This window comes from Pteronotus mesoamericanus, unplaced genomic scaffold (genome assembly GCF_021234165.1).
Source record: "Pteronotus mesoamericanus isolate MK-2021 breed Mesoamerican mustached bat unplaced genomic scaffold, CSHL_Meso_final contig_26, whole genome shotgun sequence".
Lineage (NCBI taxonomy): Eukaryota > Metazoa > Chordata > Mammalia > Chiroptera > Mormoopidae > Pteronotus > Pteronotus mesoamericanus.
Window position 1 is genome coordinate 5,146,724 of NW_026555109.1, and position 21,734 is coordinate 5,168,457.

Below are 21,734 nucleotides of genomic sequence, written 5' to 3' on the forward strand. Positions count from 1 at the left end.
AAAGTGTAAATATTTCATAGATAAACTTTATCTTATTTTACATTATAGGTTTTGACATTTGCTTATAAGCATGCATTAGTAAATAAAATGTATGGGAGAGGCCTTAAATTTGCAACTAAACTTGTGGAAGAAAAACCAACAAAAGAAAACTGGAAAAATTGCATTCAAGTAAGTGATAATTAAATTGTCACTATTAAGGGTCAGTGCAGTACTGCATAATAAGATAGTCAGGCTTCATGGTAGTGATATAACAGTACTGACTTTATCATGACTAATTATCACACTAATTAATGTAATTTGAACTATAAAATAAATGCATGAAGAAACAGTTAGTAGCTATTTAAATTTTGCACTCCTGTCCAGAAAACCTGTATTTAGCTTCAGATGTTTTTAACATAGGCACAATGCATTATGAGTTTTGTACAGAAAGAAGATGAAGTTTTCCCTTATGAAGGAAACAGCTAGTTCCTTTAAATACATACTAGCTTAATTCTAAAATGGTTGAACTTTTATATTAGATTTTATTCATTTGAGATGATAGGCCATTATGTTATTTTTACCATATATTGTATAATATGCAGAGAAATTCTGTGATTGTCCTTTTTGCAGAAGCTAATTGTCGAGTATAAAAACTTAGTTGAATTGCACAGAAATTATTTTAGCCTGACCTTATCTTTGCAGTCACATAATTTAATTTTTCCTAAAGGATATAGGGAGGTTGGGAAATGTTGGTTCTGCCAAATTCAGCCAAAGGTCTGCTCTTTATATTTAAGGTATTCTTTGGATGTAAAGCTGACCAGTGGGTTCCTGTGGAATTTTTTTTATTAAAGTATAGGCTATCTTGACTCTTAGATCCTGTTTTGTACCTTTACCAGTCACTTTGAATTGTATGACATTTTAAATTAGCTTCTTTAGATCTTTGAATAGGTTAAGAAAACTCTGGAATCATTAGTCAAGTCTCGTCATGTAGGCTCTAATCTGTGAACTCTTACATTTTTAAAGCCAGTGGACAGGAGCAACCAGACATTCACCTCAGGGATGTTTTGTAACTTCTCTCTCCTCCGCTCTACTCCCCTGTTTTCCCACCAGCAATCAGAAATGATGGCTTTAGACACTTAATGATGAATCTCCATCACATTTAAAATAAAATCTAGCCTTGGCTGGTATAGCTCAGTGGACTGAGCACTGGCCTGTGAGCAGAAGGGTCGCTAGTTCGATTCCCAGTCAGGGCACATGCCTGGGTTTGCAGGCCAGGGTCCCCAGTTGGGGGCATGCAAGAGGCAACTAATCCATTTTTTTTCCTCTCCTTCTCACTCCTTTCCCCTCTCTCTTAAAAGCAAATAAATAAAATCTTTAAAAATCAAGTTTTTCCTCACTGGCCCATAAGGCCTTGTATGATCTGGCTTCTGCCTTTCTTTTGAGCCATGTCTCAGATCACACTTCCCCCTATTCACTCTGCTTCTGCCACACTAGCCTCCTTTCAGCTAGGCTAACACAGCCATGCCCTTTCCCACAGGAAGACCTAACTAAAGGTATTCCAGCTACATGGAAAGCTCTTCCCCAGATTTACACAGTACATTTCTTCTTATTACTCAGGTTTCAACTTAAATGTTACCTTCTCAGCAGTCCCTTTTTTGACCAGTTAACTTCCCAATCACTCTGTATTACATTTTTATTTTTACTGTATACCTGATATATATCTTAATTATTTACTTATTTATTCATATATTAATTTGCTGCTTTATGATTTGGTTTTCCTGGATAGAACATAAATTTTCTAAAAATGGGAAGTGAATTTATTCAGTGCTGTTTTCCCAATGCCTAGAATAGTGTTTGACTTACAGTGGGCACTCAGAAAAAAAAGGATGAAGGGAAACTAGATTGGTAGGAAGGAAGGGAGCAAGTAAGAACACATTGTGTACCACTCACGGGTTTTCTCATGTTTCGCGCGCCATCTGTTATGGACTTTAGATGTCAACACACTGTCTTGTCCACATCAAATGAAGCGATCTCATTGGTGGAAACCGTGCAGGTCAATCTACGAAAAACTATTTAATTGCACGAACCCATAAAGCATTGCAGTTACATTGTATTTTGGTCATTCAACCCTGACGTATGTCTTAGAGATTTCTATGCGGTACGCAATGTGTTAATTGGTAAGGAAAACAAAGGTTAGTAAGAAGGAGGGAAAGAAAGAAGAAAGATTGGCAAGGATGCTAATAATCACCAGGGGATAAGCTGGCTGGTAGGAAAGTTCATACTTGGTAGGAAGGAACATTGGTTGGTAAGAAGAAAGGTAGGTAGATTGATGGTAGGTTGGATGGAAGGAGAGTTCTACATACTACCCTTCATTACCAAATATTTAGTGCAGAATTTACCTTAAATATTGAACTTGAAAATATGTTCTTTAATAATATATCACTATGTTTTGTTATAGCTGATGAAGTTACTTGGATGGACCCATTGTGCATCTTTTACTGAAAACTGGCTCCCCATCATGTATCCTCCTGATTATTGTGTATTCTAAAATGAGAACTAAGACTTTAAATTTTAAAAAAGAAAATTTTATATTGAATGGATATAAAAACAAATTTGTGGCATTTTTAGTCTAATGCATGTTTTCATCCGCTATCAAATACAGATTATTAAAATGATGTGTATTTATCAGAGACTTTGCTGGCGTGTGGCTTCATACATGTAAATCTAGACTTCTAACATTATGGTGTTTTCCTAATGTCTTACATTGCTAGCAGTGGGCTGTACCCTAACTGCTAGCACGAAGGACTTTTGTTTGGGTTGCAACTACTACATGCATGATACGTTTTGAACAGTAACTTTTAACTGCAAACCTGTAAAATTCTATTTTTTATTTTATAAATTAACAATTTTAACATGCTTGACTTCAATTTTTTTCAGTCATATGAAGGCCTTAAAAAAGCTACATTAAGTGTAGCTAAAATTATTTATTGGACTAAAAAGTAACAGAACTTCCTTTTTTTTTTTTTTTTTTTTTTTTTGCAAACATTTACATTCAATTAAGGGGGGGAAAGTAAAGGGACACAAATAAATACGTGGCAATTGCTGGAGCATAACTGCTTCAATAAATCTTCATCTTTGGAGTAATTTCAGGCCAATCATTTTTAACATCCTCTTGACATGCAGAGCATCACAGTTAACTAATAATTCATGTATAAGTGCCAGACTGCTAAATCTTTATCAAGTATTGTAAAGACACACATATGGTATGTTTATTAAAGTTGAAATTATGTAAACACGTGAATAAATGTGCAAAACCAAGATCACAGTACATCATATACACTCTGATACCTTAATTTTTTTATAAATAATAAAAGTGAATATGAAGCTTCTTAAAGTTGGTCTTAATTTTTCATAAATAAAATTTGGAGTTAGAACAAAAGTAATATTAAATCTGTAGGCAAGAAATTCAACGTGAGATAATTTATTTTGTAATGTTTCTTTTAAGCTTGCAATTATTTGGATGTTTCCAGTTCTTATTGTGATGAACTTTTGTGTATGTTTAACTTATTATTTTTATCTTTCTGGCTATTATCCTTGCTTCTCTCAACCCTCCTTCATAAAATAAACAGACACACGCAGTCAATATTAAAAGCCTCTGCTCACTTACAGCAAGTGCGTGTGTGTGTGTGTGATTTTTAAATATTATTCCCTTAGAATTTACTACTATAGAAGACCTACCAGTAATCTTGTCTAGTGTTTCATAACTATTTTATGGTAATTGATTCCTTCATTTGACTAAAACATAGAGTCTGTTTGAAAATTGCAAATATGCCTGCACACATTTTGTATGAATTTTTGAACCATATAGAGTCTGAAGTCCCATCAATGAACAGCTACATAACCATTCCCTCACAAACATAGATACTTCCATCTACATACATACAGGACCTCATGTACACAGGTTCAGTCCAATAAGGAAATTGAGAAGCTCAGAAAAGAGGGTGATTTTCCAAGGTCATACTGCTGCTGATGGGTTGATTGTTAATTACAGAACGAGTTTTATAATACAGGTTTTGCTATATCTGGTAAGTACTACCTGCTTGCACAGAGCCTCTGGCTCAGCCAAAGAGCTTGAGTCCTTCTCAGGTCATTTCTGAGGATGTGTACAGCTCTACCATGTGCATGGACTTCTAGATGGTCAGGAATATGTCAGTTCTCAAAGCCCCTATGGAAATATTTCCCAGCATTTTTTTTTAAGCTTCTTGATGAACCCCAACTATTATTCACCATCTCAGACAGCCACAGAGTTACACAATTGTAATTATCTGGACAACCACCACTAGGGAAAAGGCTTCTGGGCCTAAGAGATCTAGAGTCCAGCCTAATAAATACGGTCTTGCACTTGGGGGCGTCTTCTAGGGAACAACCAAGTCAGTCAAATAATGACAGCTCTCTGGAAATAGAGGCTTGGAGGAGCTCCCAACCCTATTTGGCTCCCTCCAGTGATTGCCAGGCTGCTGCTTTTCAAGACTACCTTGAAAAGGGGACAGGGTAGTTTAAAACATCAGAAAATACAGTCACTGCTCTTGCTGAGATTCAGCCATTTTACTTGGGCGAACACACCTTCCAGAATTCTGAAAAAGTTGCTTCTCATTTCTGCCAGTTTCCCCATAGCTTTAATGGAGAAAATTTTCAGAGATGCTCCTGCAGTGACAAAATGGTCCACCATTTCAGTGACATTACAGTTTCTTTTTTAGCACAAGAATTTAGTATCCACTTTTAATGGAATTTTAAGATTAGAAACTGATGATACATTTATTTTGAAGTACTGCCTTCTGAGTTATATCAAAATACAATAAATTCTAAGATACTTCTAACATTCGTTATTTTTACACAAAACCAGCCATCGTTTTCCACAGCTCCCACATTTCTCACTTTATTCCTCAGGGGTATTGGTTTGTTTTGCTATATTAATGTGGAAGTAAGAGTTTAAAATCATGGTGAGTTTTTGGATATGCTTTCCCAGAAAGGTATGGAGTTCCAGGTGCAATAAGTGAATGGGCCCTGCTGACAGGTTGGGTCAGTGGCAGCCTTAGAAACCTATAATGCAAAGACAGTCTGACCACTGCACAGCAGTGAGCTGGCTGCACCCTATTCTACCAAGGTACTGTTTTAGTATCACATCACCCCTGTTTGTGTGAGAGGATTTCAAAGGATTAAGCACATGTATAATTAAACTGTATCCTTTCAAGGGTCAAAAGTGAATAACCACAGTTCCAATATCAAAGCCAGATCTCACTTTTTGCAATGCAGATAGGACTGACTGCGTTTCCAGACATGTAAACCAAACTCTAGAATCTGATTATGCCGTGTTGTATCCAAAATGAATATAATACAGATCAACTGGAAATATCTATAGCTTTCATTTTATGTATGAATTTAAAAGTTACTAACATATGCCTCAATGATCCTCTATACTAAACAACCAAAAAACCCATTGGTTTTAATGTTACATCACTAGGGTTCATTGGCGACATAACTTGTCTGGACTTTGATTTAAGGTAGGCTTCACTTGTGTGGTTACACACCCAAGTCATGAAAATGTATAATCTACAGGAAGAACAGAAGATGGTGGGACATATTAAAGGGTACATTGGTGATGCAGTCAGCATAATGCTGCAGGTAGAAATTCTACAACGTCAACAAATAAGGGGTGTGGCACAAATAACGCCCCTGTCTTTTTACAAAATGATGAATATATAAACCTGTAACAATATCACACTCAAACACACCATATGACATTTTAGGTGAAATGTTCAAATGAAAACTAAATTATTACACCGGTATTATCCTACCAACTACACTCAAGGTGCAGCGTTACCTCTGCTGGACCCTGTAAATGGCAAGAGGAAAAGGCGAGGTGAAGGGATAATTTGGAGATTAAAAGAAATTTAAGAGACATGCCAGTCAAACAATTAAACATGTACCTTATTTAGATCCTTGAACTAAAAATAAATACAAATGTCATAACATGAAACAATTGGGTATTGGAACAACTTTTTAATTATTAATAGTATTAAAAATTTTACATAAAACATTTTTAGATAATACATTTTTAGTTATGTGTCAGATGTGAAAGAATATACAGAAGGAAAGAGATGTTTTACTACAAATTAATACAGGAGTAGAAAAATGGAGATTTAGATGAATTAAGACTTGCCAGGAATTGAAAATTTTTATGGGGGTAGGGGTTCCTAACGCTTTTGTCTATTTACTTAAATAGTATTATTGAGCTATAGTTGCCATACAATAAACTGTATATATTTATAGTGTACAATTTAGTCTTTTTATATATTTAGTTTCTCTGTTATAAAAGTTTAAAGACACAGCTTCTCTATAGTAGCAATAAATATGGCTTTTCTAAGAGTATCCATTTACCCCTGGCTGGTGTGGCTTAGTGGATTGAGCACTGGCGTGCAAACCAAAGTGTTGCTAGTTTGATTCCCAGTCAGGGCACATGCCAAGTTTGTGGGCCAGGTTCCCAGTAAGGGCAGCTAAAGAGGCAAGCACGCATTGATGTTTCCCTCTCCTCCCTCCCTTCCCCTCTCTAAAAATAAATAAAATCTTTAAAAAAAGTATTCATTTAGAAAATAAGAACATAAATGTAGGATCATCATACCACTTTGTCCTGGGACGATGAAAGATAACCATTTGTAAGTCAGATTTAGGGGTCAGGTCCCAATGCTATAATTTTCTTAACAAATTTCTATACATAATGGACTTGAGTTTTGAAAGCAAAGTTACATGAGATTTTTAATTGAATTTATTTGGGTGATGGTTAATAAAATTTTACAGCTTTCAGGTGTAAAATCCTTAATACATTATCTGTATATTTTATTGTGTGTTCACCACTCTAACTCAAGTCTCCTTCCAGCACCATTTATCCCTCCTTTACCTTTTTCTACATCCCTCTACCCCCCTTTCCCTCTGATAATCACCATGCTGTTCTCTGAGTTTTTTTGGTTGGTTTATTTGTTGTTTGTTTTTGTTTTTGTTTTTTACTTAATCCCTTCACTTTTTTCATCAAGCCCCCTAATCCTCCTCCCCTCTGTCCCTGTTAGTCTCTTCTCTGTATGAGCTGTAGCCATGTGGAGCATTTTGTGGTTCAGTATAAATTTTTGAAATATTCTAGTTCTGTGAAATACACCATATTGGAATCTTGATAGGAATTACACTGAAGCTATAGATTGCTTTGGGTATTATGGGCATTTTAATAACATTAGTTCTTCCCATCCAAGAACACAGTATGTGCTTCTACTTATTTGTAGCTTCTTCAATTTCTCCAGTGTCTCATAATTTTCTCTGAGTACAGGTCACTTACATTCTAGGCTAAGTTTATTCCTAGGTATTTTATTCTTTGTGAAGCAATTGTAAATGCGAATATTTTCTTAGTTTTCCTTTCTGATAGTTCATTATTGATATATGAAAATGCAGCTGATTTCTAGATATTTATCTTGTATCCATTTACTGAATTCATTTATCAGTTCTAGTAGTTTTTTTCTTGGAGTCCTTAGGGTTTTCTATATACAATATCATGTTATTTGCAAATAAGGACAATTTTACTTCTTCCTTTCCAATGTGGATGTTTTTTTACTTCTCCTTCTTGCCTGATTGCTATGACTAGGACTTCCAATACTATCTTGATTAATGGAATATTATAGAAGATATTTCCATTTCTCCGATCTTAAGGGAAATACTTGTAGTTTTTGCCCATTAAGTATGATATTGGCTGGGTTTGTCATATATGGCCTTTATTATGTTGAGGTATATTTCCTCTTTTCCACTTTGTGGGAATTTTTTATCTAAATGAGTGCTGGATTTCTTCAAATGTTTTCCTGCATCTGTTGATATGATCATGTGGTTTTTATCCTTCATTTAGTTTGCGATGTATCACATTTGTTGATATGCAGATGTTGTACCAACCTTGCATCCCTAGAATAAATCTCCTTTGATCATGGTGTATAATCTTTTTAATGTATTGATGGATCCAGTATGCTAATACTCTTGAGGATTTTAGCATCTATGTTCATCAGGGATATTGGTCTATAATAGTTCCTCTTAGCTGTGTCTTTATCTGGTTTTGGAATTAAGATAATTCCGGCCTCATAAAATAAGCTTAGGATGCTTTCCCTCTCTTGAATTTTTGTAATAGTTTGAAAAGGATAGGTGGTAGTTCCTCTTTGAATGCTTGGTAAAATTCACCTGTGAAGCTATCTGGTCCAGGGCTCCTATTTGTTGGGAGTTTTTTGATTAGTGCTTCAACTTTATTAGTTTGTAACCTATTCAGATTTTCTGATTCTTCCTGATTTGGTTTTGAAAAATTGTATGTATCTAGGAATATATGTATTTCATCCAGATTGTCAAATTTGTTGTCATATAGTTTGTAATATTTTCTTACAATCTTTTTTATTTCTTTATTGTCAGTTGTTACTTTTCCTCTTTCATTTCTAATTTTATTTGTGTGCTCTCTTTTTTTTTCTTGATGTGTCAGGTTAAAGGGTATGTCATCTTGTTCATCTGTTCAAAGAACCAGCTCTTGGTTTTGCTGATCTTTTGTATTGATATTTTGTTCATTTCTACTCTGATCTTTATTATTGCTTTCTTTTGCTCATTTGGGCTTTGTTTTCTTTCAAGACACTTTAAATGCAAAGTTAAATTTTTTATTTGCGATATCTCCTGTTTCTTGATACAGGCCTGAAATGCTATGAATTTCTCTCTCAGGACTGCTTTTCCTGTGTTGCAGATTTTCAACTGGAACTTTTTATCTAAATGAGTGCTTCCATAGGACTTCCAGTACGCATTTCTTCCATCATCTCATTGTTAAACCATCCATTGTTTAGTAACATATTATTTAGAGTCCATGTCTTTCTGTGTTTTTCAGGTTGTTTTCTTGAGATTGATTTCTAGTTTCATACTGTTATGGTCAGAGAAGATGCTTGATATATTTAGTCTTCTTAAATTTATTGAGACATGTTTTGTGTCCTAACATATGGTCTGTCCTACAAAGTTTTCCATGTGCACTTGAAAAGAATGAGTACTTGGCTCTTTGGAGTGATATGCTCTGAAGGTATCAACTAAATATATCTGATGTAGTGTATTATTAAATACCGTTATTTCCTTGATCATTTTCTATCCGTAAGATCTATTTATTGAATTCAATGAGGAGTTAAAATCCTGTACTATGACTAAATTACTGTCATTCTCTCCCTTTATGTTCGTCAAGACTTGCATTACAAATATAGGTTTTTCTGTGTTGGGTGGATAAATGTTTGCAAGGGTTACATTATTTCTTTATCATTATGTAGTGTCCTTTCTTGTCTCTTACTATAGCCATTGGGTTTTTTTGTATTTCATAATATTTTTGTGGTAAGAACATTTAACATGATATTTATCCTCTTAACAGATTTTTATTTTTATATTTTGTATTTTATTTTTTAGTTTTTTAAAATGTATTTGTTGTTCAAATATGTTTCTCTCCATTGCTCACCACAACTTCCCCCTGCCCCACCCACTCCCACTTCCCACCCTCAAGCATTCCCCACTTTGGCTTTGTCCAAGAGTTCTTTATACACGTTCCTTGACTTGACTTATCCCCTTCTTTTACCCATTACCCCCCTCCCGACTCTCCCGCTTGTTACTGTTGGTTTCTTTTTTCTTTCAGAGTTGCTGCTATTTTTTCTTGCCTGTTTCTTTTGATGATTAGGTTTCACTTATAGGTGAGATCATATGGTATTTGTCTTTCATCCTCTGGCTTATTTCACTTAACATAATGCTCTCCAGTTCCAACAATGCTGTCATGAAAGGTAGTAGCTCTTTCTTTCTGTTGTGTAGTATTCCATTGTGTAAATGCCCTATAGTTGTCAGATCCACTCATTTATTGACGGGCAGTTGGGTTGCTTCCAGCACTTGGCAATTGTAAATTGTGCTGCTATGAACGTTGGGGTGCATAGGTTCTTTCGAATTGGTGTTTTGGGATTCTAAGGATATAATCCCAGCTGTGGAATCGCTGGGTCAAAAGGCAGTTCCATTTTTAGCTTTTTGAGGAAATTCCACACTGATTTCCACAGTGGCTGCAACTGTCTGCACTCCCACCAACAGTGGACTCAGGTTCCCTTTTCTCCACAACCTCTCCAGCACTTGTTGTTTGTTGATTTGTTTATGATGGTCATTCTGACTGGTGTGAAGTGGTATCTCATTGTGGTTTTAATTTGCACATCTCTGACAGCTAGTGATGCTGAGCATCCTTTCATATGTCTCTGGGCCCTGTGTATGTCCTCCGTGGAAAAGTGTCCATGTCCTTTGCCCATTTTTTTAATTGGATTGTTTGTCTTCCTGTAGTGGAGTTGTGTGAGTTCTTTATATATTTTGGAGCCTAAACCCCTGTCCGAGCTATCATTGGCAAATATATTTCCCCATACAGTTGGTTCCCTTTTCATTTTGCTGATGTTCTCCTTAGCCATGCAGAAGCTTCTTATTTTGATGAAGCCCCATTTGTTTATTCTCTCCTTTTTGTCTCTTGCTCTAGGGGACATATCGGTGAAAGTGTTGCTGCATGGGATATCTGAGACTTTCCTGCTTATGTTCTCCACCGGACTTTTATGGTGTTGTGACTTACATTTAAGTCTTTTATCCATCTTGAGTGTATATTTGTGTATGGTGTAAGTTGGTGGCCGAATTTCAATCTTTTGCATTTAGCTGCCCAGCTCTCCCAACACCATTTGTTGAAGAGGCTATTTTTACTCCCATTTTATGCTTCTGCCCCCTTTGTTGAATATCAATTGACCTGAGAGACATGGGTTTATTTCTGGGCTCTCTATTCTCTTCCATTGATCTGTGTGTCTGTTCTTATGCCAGAATCAGACTGTTTTGATTACAGTGGCCTTGTAATATAGTTTGATGTCAGGTATTGTGATCCCTCCTACTTTGTTCTTTCTCAGAATTGCTGCGGCTCTTCGGGGTCATTTGTGGTTCCATATAAATTTTTGAAATGTTGTTCTATATCTGTGAAACACATCATTGATATTTTAATAGGGATTGCATTGAATCTATAAATTGCTTTGGGTAGTATGGACATTTTGATGATGTTAATTCATCTAATCCATGAATACCATATGCTTCCATTTATTTGTCTTCCTTAATTTCTTTCTTCAGTGTTGTGTAGTTTTCTGAATACAGGGCTTTTACTTCCTTGGTTAAGTTTATTCCTAAGTACTTTATTTTTCTTGTTGCTAATACAAATGGGAGTCTTTTCCTGATTTCTGGTTATGATACTTCATTTTTGGTGTACAACAATGCCTTGGATTTCTGAATATTGACTCTGTATCCTGCTGTTCTGCCAAATCCACGTATTAGGTTGAGGAGTTTTTTGGTGAAGTCTATGGGGTTTTCTATGTACACTAACATGTAATCTGCAAACAATGACAGTTTTACTTCCTCCTTTCCAACTTCGATGCCTTTTCTTTCTTTTCCTTGTCCGATCGCTGTGGCTAGGACTTCCAACACTATGTTGAATAGAAGTGGTGAAAGCGGACATCCTTGTCTTGTTCCCGATCTTAGTGGGAAAGCTTTTAGTTTTTGACCAATGAGTATGATGTTGGCTATAGGTTTTTCATATATATATGGCCTTTATTATGTTGAGGAATGCTCCCTATATTCCCACTGTGCTCAATGTCTTTATCATAAATGGGTACTGTACCTTATCTAAAGCTTTTTCCACATCTGTTGATAAGATCATGTGATTTTGGTCTTTCCTTTTGTTTATGTGATGTGTTACAATTATTGATTTGTGAACATTGAACCATCCATGCATCCCTGGGGTGAATCCCACTTGATCTTGGTGGATGATCTTTTTAATGTACCGCCGGATGCAGTTTGCCAATATTTTGTTGAGGATTTTAGCATCTATGTTCATCAGTGATATTGGCCTGTCGTTTCCTTTCTTTGTTGTGTCTTTATCTGGTTTAGGGATTAGGATGATGCTGGCCTCATGAAAAGATTTTGGGAGTCTTCCCTTTTGGATTTTTTTGAATAGACTAAGAGGGACAGGAATTAGCTCTTCCTTAAATATTTTGTAAAATTCTTCTGTGAAATCACCTGGTTCAGAGCTTCTGTGTGCCGGGAGTTTTTTGATAACTGCTTCAATTTCACCAGCTGTTATTGCTTTGTTCAGGTTTTCTGCTTCTTCTTCACTCAGTGATGGAAGGTTATATTCTTCCAGAAATGTGTCCATTTCATTGAGGCTTTCAAATTTCTTGGCATATAATTGTTCATAGTAATTTCTTACAATCCTTTTTATTTCTGTGGTATCAGTTATTTCTCCTCTTTCATTTCTGATATTATTTATTTGGTTCCTCTCCCTTTTTTTCTTGATGAGTCTGCTTAAAGGCTTGTTGATTTTTTTAATCTTCTCAAAGAACCAGCTTCTGGATTTATTTATGGTTTGAATTGTTCTTTTAGTCTGTATGCCATTCAGTTTTGCTCTGACCTTATTTTTTTCCTTCTCCTTGCTCTGGGCTTTGTTTGTTGTTGTTCCTCCAGTTCATGAAGCTGTAGGTTTAGGTCGTTTATCTGAAATGTTTTTATCTTTTTTAGGTAGGCTTGTATTGCTATGAACTTCCCTCTCAACTGCATTTCCTGTGTCCCATAGGTTTTGGACAGTTGTGTGCTCATTTTCATTTGTTTCCAGAATTTTTTTCAATTCTTCTTTGATCTAATTAGTGACCCAATCATTCAGCATGCTATTCAGTCTCCATGACTTGGAAAGTTTTTGAGTTTTTCCCTTGAGGTTGGTGTCTAGTTTCAAACCCCTGTGGTCCAAGAAAATGCTTATTTTTATTTCAATGTTCTTGAATTTGTTGAGGCTTGTTTTGTATCCTATCATGTGGTGTGTCTTTGAAAATGTTTCACATGCACTTGAAAAGAATGTGTATTTTGCTTCTTTGGGATGAAAGGTTCTATATATGTTAGTCAATTCCATTTCATCAAATCGTCATTCAGTTCCACAATATCTTTGCTGATGTTTTGTTTGGAAGAGCTATCCATTGTTTACATTGGGGTGTTAAATCCCCTACTATCAGTGTGTTACCATATATATCTTTCTTGAAGTCCTCCAAGTTTTTCCTTATATATTGGGGTGCTCCTATATTGGGTGCATATAGGTTTACAGTGTTTACATGTTCTTAATGAATTTTTCCCTATATTATTATGAAGTGTCCTTCTGGGTCTCTTTTATGGCCTTTGTTTTGAAATCTATTTTGTCTGAAAAAAGTTTTGGTGCCCCTCCTTTTTTTTCCCTCTCCAGTTGCTTGGAATATTTTTTTCCCCATCCCTTTATTTTCTCTCTGTGTAGGTCCTTTGTTCTGAGATAGGTCTCTTGTAGGCAGCATATGTGTGGGTCATGTTTTCTTATCCATTCAGCTACCTTATGTCTTTTGATTGGAGCATTTAATCCATTTACATTTAAAGTTATTATTGATAGGTACTTATTAATTTTTTTCCCTTTGTACCCATGATCCTCTCTTTCTCATTCTTTTCCTTCATCTTTCTAAAGCAGCCCCTTTAGCATATCTTGCAGTGCTGATTTGGCGGAGGTGTATTTTTTTAGCTTTCTTTTATCTGGTAAATTCTTTACTTCCCCTTCCATTTTAATTCACAGCCTTGCTGGGTACAGCAGTCTTGGCTACAGGTCCTTACTTTTCATGACTTGGAATATTTCTTGCCATTCCCTTCTGGCTTGTAGGGTTTCTGTTAAAAAGTCAGCTGCTAGTCCTTTCGGGGCTCCCTTGTATGTTCCTACCTGTTTCTCCCATGCTGCCTTTAGGATTCTTTCTTTGTCTTTGATATTTGCAATTTTAATTTTGATGTGTCTTGGAGTGGGCCTCATTGGGTTCCTCTTGAATGGGACCCTCTGTACTTCCTGGACTTGTGCGACTTTTTCTCTCCTCCAATTAGGGAAGTTTTCCATCATTACTTTTTCAGACAGGTTCTCTATTCCTTGTTCCTCTTCCTCTCCTTCTGGTATCCCTATTATACATATTTATTACGTTTCAAGTTTTCCTGCATTTCTCTCAACACTTCATTCTTTTTGAGTCTTTTTTTTTTCATTTTCTTGCTCTTTCTAGGAGCTTTTTTTCTACCCTGCCCTCCAGCTCACCGATTCGATCCTCTGCTTCATCTACCCCGCTTTTGTTTCCTTCTATTGTGTTCTTCAGTTCAGAAATTGTGTTCTTCATTTCCTCTAGCCTCTTATTGATAGTTTCCATGTCTTTTTTTCATGCTGATATAGTTTGCAATAAGTTCCTCACAGTTTCCCTGTAGGTTTTGGTAATTCTCCTTGAGCTCACTGAGCTTCCTTAGAATCGTTGTTTTGAACTCAGTATCTGATATTTTACTTGCCTCTATTTCATTTAGTTCTCTTTTCAGGGATTCCTCCTTTTCCTTCAATTGGGAGGGGTGTTTCTTTTTCTTCCCATTATTTGTGAGACTCTTCTTTTTTGCTTCTTCTTCTTAAATTGATCTGTCTTGACTTCCTGACTTTGTGGTGTGAACTATGGTAGGAGACCACTTTTCTTTTTCTTTCTTTCTTTCTGGATCTGCCTCCAATGATGTCAGATACTGACCACGCCTGACCTTAGGCAGTCTGAGACTTACTTCAAGGAATCTACTCTCTGTATCTGCCTCCTCCCGGTGTTAATCTATTCACTCTGCTCTCTGCAGTCAGAGCTGGGCAGAGTCTCTCCTGTAGATGGGACTATTGTGTCCTTTCATGCTGTTACCACTCATGGGAGTGGTCTGCCTGAGCAAGATGGCTGCTGCCATTTGGGGAGGAATCAGCACTGGGATCCCCCCAGCTACTCTCTCAGTTCTCTCCCCAACATCTCTGATGCCAGACTCTCCTCAATCATCTCTAGACCATTCAAACCCCTGTCCGAGGTTTCATTGACAGATATGTTTTCCCATATGGTTAGTTCTCTTTTCATTTGGATGATGTTTTCTTTAGCCATACTGAAGCTCTTTAGTTTGACATAGTCCCATTTGTTTATTCTTTCCTTTATTTCTCTTTCCCTAAAGGAGGTATAGGTGAAAATATTGCTATGTGGGATATCTGAAATTTTACTGCCTATGTTTTCCTCCAGGACTCTTATGGTGCTATGACTTATGTTAAAGTCTTAATCCATTTTAAATTTATTCTGGTGTATAGTATAAATTGGTGGTCTAGTTTCTTTTCTCTCTCTCTCTCTCTTTTTTTTTTTTTTTTTTTTTTTGCATATACCATTCCAGATCTCCTAGCACCGCTTGTAGAAGAGGCTATTTTTACTCCATTTGATGCTTCTTCTTGCTTTGGTGCTTCCATAAATGTTTGGTAAAATTTGCCTGTGAAATCATCTGGCCCAGGGCTTTTGTGTGCCAGGAGTTTTTTGTTTTGTTTTGTTTTTTAATTACTGCTTCAATTTCACTAACTGTTATTCGTCTGTTCAGGTTTTCTGCTTCTTCTTCGTTCAGTGTTGGAAGATTAAATGTTTGTGGAAATTTATCCATTTCTTCCAGGTTATAAAATTTCTTAGCATATAGTTGTTCATAGTAATTTCTTACAATCCTTTGTATTTCTGTGGTATCGGTTGTCATTTTTCCTACTTCGTTTCTGATTTTATTTATTTTAGTCCTCTTTTTCTTGATAGGTCTGGTTTAAGGTTTGTCAGCCTTGTTTGTCTTTTGAAAGAATCAGCTCCTAGATTTATTGATCCTTTGAATTTTTCTTTTAGTCTCTATGTCATTTAATTCTGCTCTGATGATGATTATTTCCTTCCTTCTACTAGCTCTGGGCTTTGTTTGTTGTTGACCCTCTAGTTCTTATAGATGTAGGTTTAGGTTGTTTATTTGAAATGTTTCTATCTTTTTTTTTAGGTCAGCCTGTGTTGCCATGAACTCCCCCCTCAGAGCTGCCTTTGCTGTGTCCCATAGGTTTTGGGCTACTGTATGTTCATTTTCATCTGGGTTCATGATCTTTTTGATTTATTCCTTGATCTCATTGTTAACCCATTTGTTATTTAATAGCATGTCACTCAGTCTCCATGAATCTGATTTTTTTTTTAGTTTTTTCCTTGAGGTTGGTTTCTAGTTTCAAGCCATTGTGATTGAGAAGATGTTTCATATAGTTTCAGTGTTCTTGAGTTTGTAAAAGCTTGTTTTGTGGCTTACTTTGTGATTTTTTGAAAATATTCCATGTGCATCTGAAAAGAATGTATATTTTGCTTCTTTGAGGCGAAAGGTTCTGTATATACAAATTAAGTCCATTTGATCCAGGGTGCTGTTCAATGCCACAACATCCATGTTGATTCTTTGCTTGGAAGATCTATCCATTTTTTACAATAGGGTGTTAAAATCTCCTATTATGAGCATGTTGCTGTTGACATCTTTCTTGAAGTCCTCCAAGATTTTCCTTATATATTTTGGAACTCCTATGTTGGGTGCATATATGTTTACAAGGGTTATATCTTCTTGATGGATTGTTCCCTTAAGTATTATATAGTGTACTCCTTTGTTTCTTTTTATGGCCTTTGTTTTGAAATTAACTTTGATGTAAGTATTGCTACTCCAGTTTTTTTTTGTTTGTTTGTTTGTTTGTTTGTTTCATGTCCATTTGCTTGGAATATTTTTTTCCATCTCTTTATTTTCACTCTGTGTAGATATTTTGTTCTGACTGGGTCTCTTGTAGACAGCATATGTGAGGGTCATGTTTTCTTATCCATTGAGCTACACTATGTCTTTTGATTGGAGCATTTAATCCATTTACATTTAAGGTTATTATTGATAGGTACTTATTCATTGCCATTTTTTTCTTTTGGACTTGTGCCCCCCACACTTTTCTTCATCTTATTAAAACAGTCCCTTTAACATCTTTTGCAATGTTGGTTTGGTGGAGGTGTGATCTTTTAGCCCTTTTTTTTTTCTTTCTTTTTCTTGGGTGGGGGAGGTCTAAGAAGCTCCTTGTTTCACTTTCCATTTTAAATGAGAGTCTTGCTGGGTAGAGTAGTCTTGGTTGCAGGCCTTTTCTTTTCATCACTTGGAATAGTCTTGCCATTCCCTTCTGGTTTGTAGTGTTTCTGATGAATAATCAGCTGATAGCCTTATTGTGGCTCCCTTGTATGTTACTAGCTATTTCTCCCTTGTTGCTTTTAATATCCTGTTTGTCTTTAAATTTTGCCATTTTTATTACGCTGTTTCTTGGAGTGGGCCTCTTTGGGTTCATCTTGATTGAGACCCTGCACTTCCTGGACTGTGTAACTTTTTCTCTCATCAAGTTAAGGAAGTTTTCTGTCATTACTTTGTCAAACAAGATTTCTCTGCCTTCCTCTTTTTCTCCTTCTGGTATTCCTATGATACAGATATGATTATATATTTTGTTTTCTTGCAGCTCCCTTATACCCTCTCCATTCTTTTTAAATCTTTTTTTGTTTTGTTGCTGTGTCTGTTTTTTTGTACCTTGTCTTCCAGCTCATTCATTGTTCTTCTGATTCATCTTCCCTGCTTTTAGTTCTTTCTTGTGTTCTTCAACTTGGCAACTGTATTCTTCATTTTCCCCTGGTTCGCACTGACAGTTTCTATGTCCTATTTTATGCTGATGTTTTGCAGTAAGTTCCTTGTAGCTTCTCTGGAGTTCTTTGTAGTTCTCACTGAGCTCATTGAGCTTCCTTACAACCATTATTTTGAACTCAGAGTCTGATAATTTGGTTGCCTCTATTTCATTTAGCTCTTTTGGGGGGATTCCTCCTTTTCTTTTGATTGGAGTTTGTTTGGCTCCCCATTATAAGTACATTTCGTATTTATGTCAGCTTCTTAGATTAATCTGCTTTGACTCCCCGTCTTTGAGGTGTGACCTTCTATGGTAGGATATCTGTGGGATTCAATGGTGCAGTCTTCTCAAACTCCTGAATTTTGTGCTCTTGGGATGCCCTTTATGTTGTTTGCTCTCTGGTTGGGTTTTGATTGTTGTTGAGTCATATTTGGTAGGCCCTTCCTTCTGGCCAGTTGACTGAGAGTCATACTGCCCACCACATCTTGTATGGTGTTTGGGCAGGTATGCTGTTTTTTCTTTCTGTATCTGCCTCTGGTGATGTCAGATGGTGACCAGTCTGGCCTTAGGCAACCTGGTCAAGACTACCAGAGATCCACAGTCTATGGCTGACTCCTTCCATTGTTAATCTAGTCACTCCGTAATCAGCAGTCAAGCTTAAGCACACAGGGTGGGGCAGAATAATTCCTATCAGCTGGAATACTGCTTCCCCTGAGGCTGATGGCACTTAGAGGGGAGTGGTTTGTCTGAACAACATGGCTCCTGCAATATGGGGGATGGTTCAGCACCGGGATCCTGGCAACTGACCCTTCAGTTCTCTCCCCAAAGCCACCGTCCCCAGTCCCTCTTTAAGCACCTCTAGTCCGCTCTGCCACCCCACCCCTTTGCCAGAGACCACAGTGACTGCAAATGGAATTTTTTTTTTTTGTATTGGTCCTTTAAAATGCTCTGTGACTTAAGCCATCTGTTCCTGGCAGAGAGAAACCCTGCTGCTTTTCACAGCTGGATGTTATCTGGGTTCTTTTTGGGCTCTGGTGCCATAGTTTGGGGAGCCTAGTTTGAGGTTTAAACCCTATGCTTCTCTGGGAGAGCCTCCCAGCTGCTGAAATATTCTTCTGGCACTTCAGCTGCGGCCCATGGGAGCCCGGCCAACCCTCTCATATCTCCTCTGCACTCTGTACCAGTCACGTTGTGGTGAAGCCATTTCTTCTGTCCATGGTTATAAGGCTTCTTTCCCACTATTGCTTAGTTGTTTATTCTGTGTGATTTCTCTGCAATTTAGTTGTAACTCCAAAGAGGTCTTGGGAGGAGGTTATGTAGCTTCCGCTTACTCTTCCACCATTTAGGATCCCCCTCAGCCTCATTGGCTCAAAGATTTTGAATGGCTCATCACCTCACAGGTTAATAAGCTAATGTTTATACTTCCCCAACCAACAGTATAAAGAAAAATAGGCATATAAATATACTCTCATAAGACCCTTTCATGGTCTAAAGATATACTGAAATTTATGTTTATTTTACATTGAGTATTTTAATTTATTTTATCTGTGTTGCCTGGTAGTTTTAGAGGGACCAGATTTTAGAGGCAGGTAGTTACATTTTTATAGAAACAAATAAAAATAATATCCTAGTTTAGTAGAGTTGGGACATAATTGTGCCATGCCAAATGATTTTAAATGCTGTATTTTGGATTTTGATAGTAGTCGTCATGTATATCATTTATTAACTAAGTCCCTGTCCAAAAATGCAACCCCAATGGTTACATGTACTGAGAAGAAAATACACTTTACAAGGATCCAGTGTATGACAGAGCTGTCAGGTATACACTGTTGAAAAGCAGAAATTAATCTAAATTTCATTTCTCTTTAAAAGTTCTTGTTACAAAAATACACAGTCTTAGCACTGGCTGGTGTGGCTCAGGTGGTTTGGGCATCATCCCATAGACCAAAGGGTCATGGATTTGATTCTTGGTCAGGGTACATGCCTAGGTTGTGGATTTGATCCCCGGCTGACACATGTACTACAAGAGGCAACCAGTCGATGTTTCTCTAACATCAATGTTTCTCTCCGTTTCTCACTCCCTCCCTCCATCCCTTCTCCTTTCTCTAAAATCAGTGAGCATATTCTTCGGTGAGGAAAAGATTTTTTTTAAAATATATACAACCTTATTTATACATAATACAAATTTGTAAATTTTTATAGGTAAATAATGAAAATAGGTATTACTTTTATCGCTATCCTTAGGTTTACATAAAGGCATTTTTCAGCTTAGCTTCAATATATGAACAATCTAGATGGATGTTTATTAAACTTATTGTAGTGGTCATTTTGCAATATAACCAAATATTGAATCATTTTGTCATACATCTGAAACTAGTATGTTACATGTCAGTTATATCTCAATAAAAGTCATTTTAAAATATAGATTTAAAAGATGGAAATTATTTTTTTAAAAAAGAAATGGAAATTAACCAAAGTTAGCTGGAAAATGCCATCGCTAAAAAAACTGGTATTGAAGTGATGGAGGAGGTGACATTCTGCGGGTCCATTTGTGCCATCTTTCTAGAAAGTGTCCTCCTCTGCCTCCAACCAGACATCTGGGGAGCCCGGTCCTTCTCTTGGGCACCCAGGCTGCTGCTGCTCAGAGCTCAGACACACATCTAGAAACGGAGACAACTGGAGAAAGCTCTAAAAGGTGCAGTTGATTGTCTTAGCATCTGCTGAGTTGAAAAGAACACCTACTTTTAGCTTAGTTCCTGGGCAAACAAAGCAGCCACTGAAGGAGCGACCATCCTGGTTGCATAAAGCAAAGTGGAGGGGACACCATTAAACATGACTGAACCTATTCTGTGAAGGCAAAAACAGAACTGGAGCTGGGGGGCAGGCATATTATTATCCAGTCTAAAATGTATGTCTGAAAACTTTGGGAACTGAATCTTAATAATCTCGTTGAGCAATATGACCTTTGGAAGTACCTTGTGGATTGAAATGATAGCATACCAGGATTTGGAGCAAACACAGGGCTTCTCCATTTTCATATGAGGCTTTATTGCAAGATAGTAGAAAGTACTCCTTGTTAGAAGCCTCAAGATAATTTTGAACTCTTAGTTTAAATATATCTTTACTTTATGTAGCAGAAATTTGTGTACTCTTTAATCTCTAAGGTTTTATACAGATCTGCACCTAAAAGGATTAGCATTTTATGAACAAAAGCAAGCCAGTGGAAGTCCAAGTTATTTAGGATAACACTACCCACCAGTGCTCAAATACATTACTTTGCTAGAATTTCCTCTTTCAATCTTGCTCTTTATCTTTAGTTCTTACTATATGTCTCTTAAATTCTCTCTCTCACACACACATTCCTTGCAACATGAAATAAAATCACCCTTAAAATATCCAGAAAATCACTCCAGCAGAGCAGACTGCCCTCAGTGGTATCGTCACTGTGATATGGTTTGAAATGAAAACATATTTCACTGTTTAAAAAAGTGGGGGTTGGGTAGTTGGGGGTTATATGGACCTGCCAACTTTGTGTTTATTAGCCAAAGTTCTGTGGCTGAAGGAAGGTACATGCATGTTGTAAACTCTGTCTTGGATCCTGATTCTAGCACCCAGAAATAACTTAAAACTCTACTAAGAGAGAGGGAAAACTTTTGTGAGGAAGACATGAAAAGTCTCTACATAAGAAGGGACATGAGTCAAAGCCTTATGGTCACATAACTGGTATCTAGTTGAGGCAGCAGTGAGTAGGAAATCAGAAAAATTCTTCAAAAAGCAAGCCACTATAATTTATTTAATATAAATAGGGGCAGTTAAGAAAGACCATTTGCTCATTATGGAAGCCTGAAAACCCTTAAAATGGAATATGAGGCATGACATTTAAAGCCTGAGGGCAAATAGGAAATATTCACTTATGAGGGACTATATTTATCTGTTGAGTCAAATGAATGGTGATTTAGTTTGAGTCACTAAAAGAGCTTATTTTTACTTTTACCAAACATCAGTTCTTCTTTGCTGTCATTTTGTTTGTTTGTTTGTTTCTTTTAACTGCAGATCTTTGTGTGGATATGCTGTGGTCTTATGACTATTAGGACTTCTTTCCAACTCCATTAAATGAAGGTAG

At 36.6% G+C, this 21,734-nt stretch overlaps 1 protein-coding gene across 2 annotated transcripts in view; it reads left to right on the forward strand.

Moving 5' to 3' along the window:
* Window positions 1-3,555, forward strand: part of TPP2 (tripeptidyl peptidase 2) — an 88,288-nt gene extending 84,733 nt beyond the window's left edge. For both annotated transcript variants that reach the window (XM_054574364.1, XM_054574365.1), the window contains 2 exons: window positions 49-168; window positions 2,438-3,555. In XM_054574364.1, the coding sequence (XP_054430339.1) occupies window positions 49-168; window positions 2,438-2,527 (210 nt within the window). In that variant the 3' untranslated portion in view covers window positions 2,528-3,555. The remainder of the gene's footprint in view (window positions 1-48; window positions 169-2,437) is intronic.
* Window positions 3,556-21,734: the final 18,179 nt, after the last annotated feature.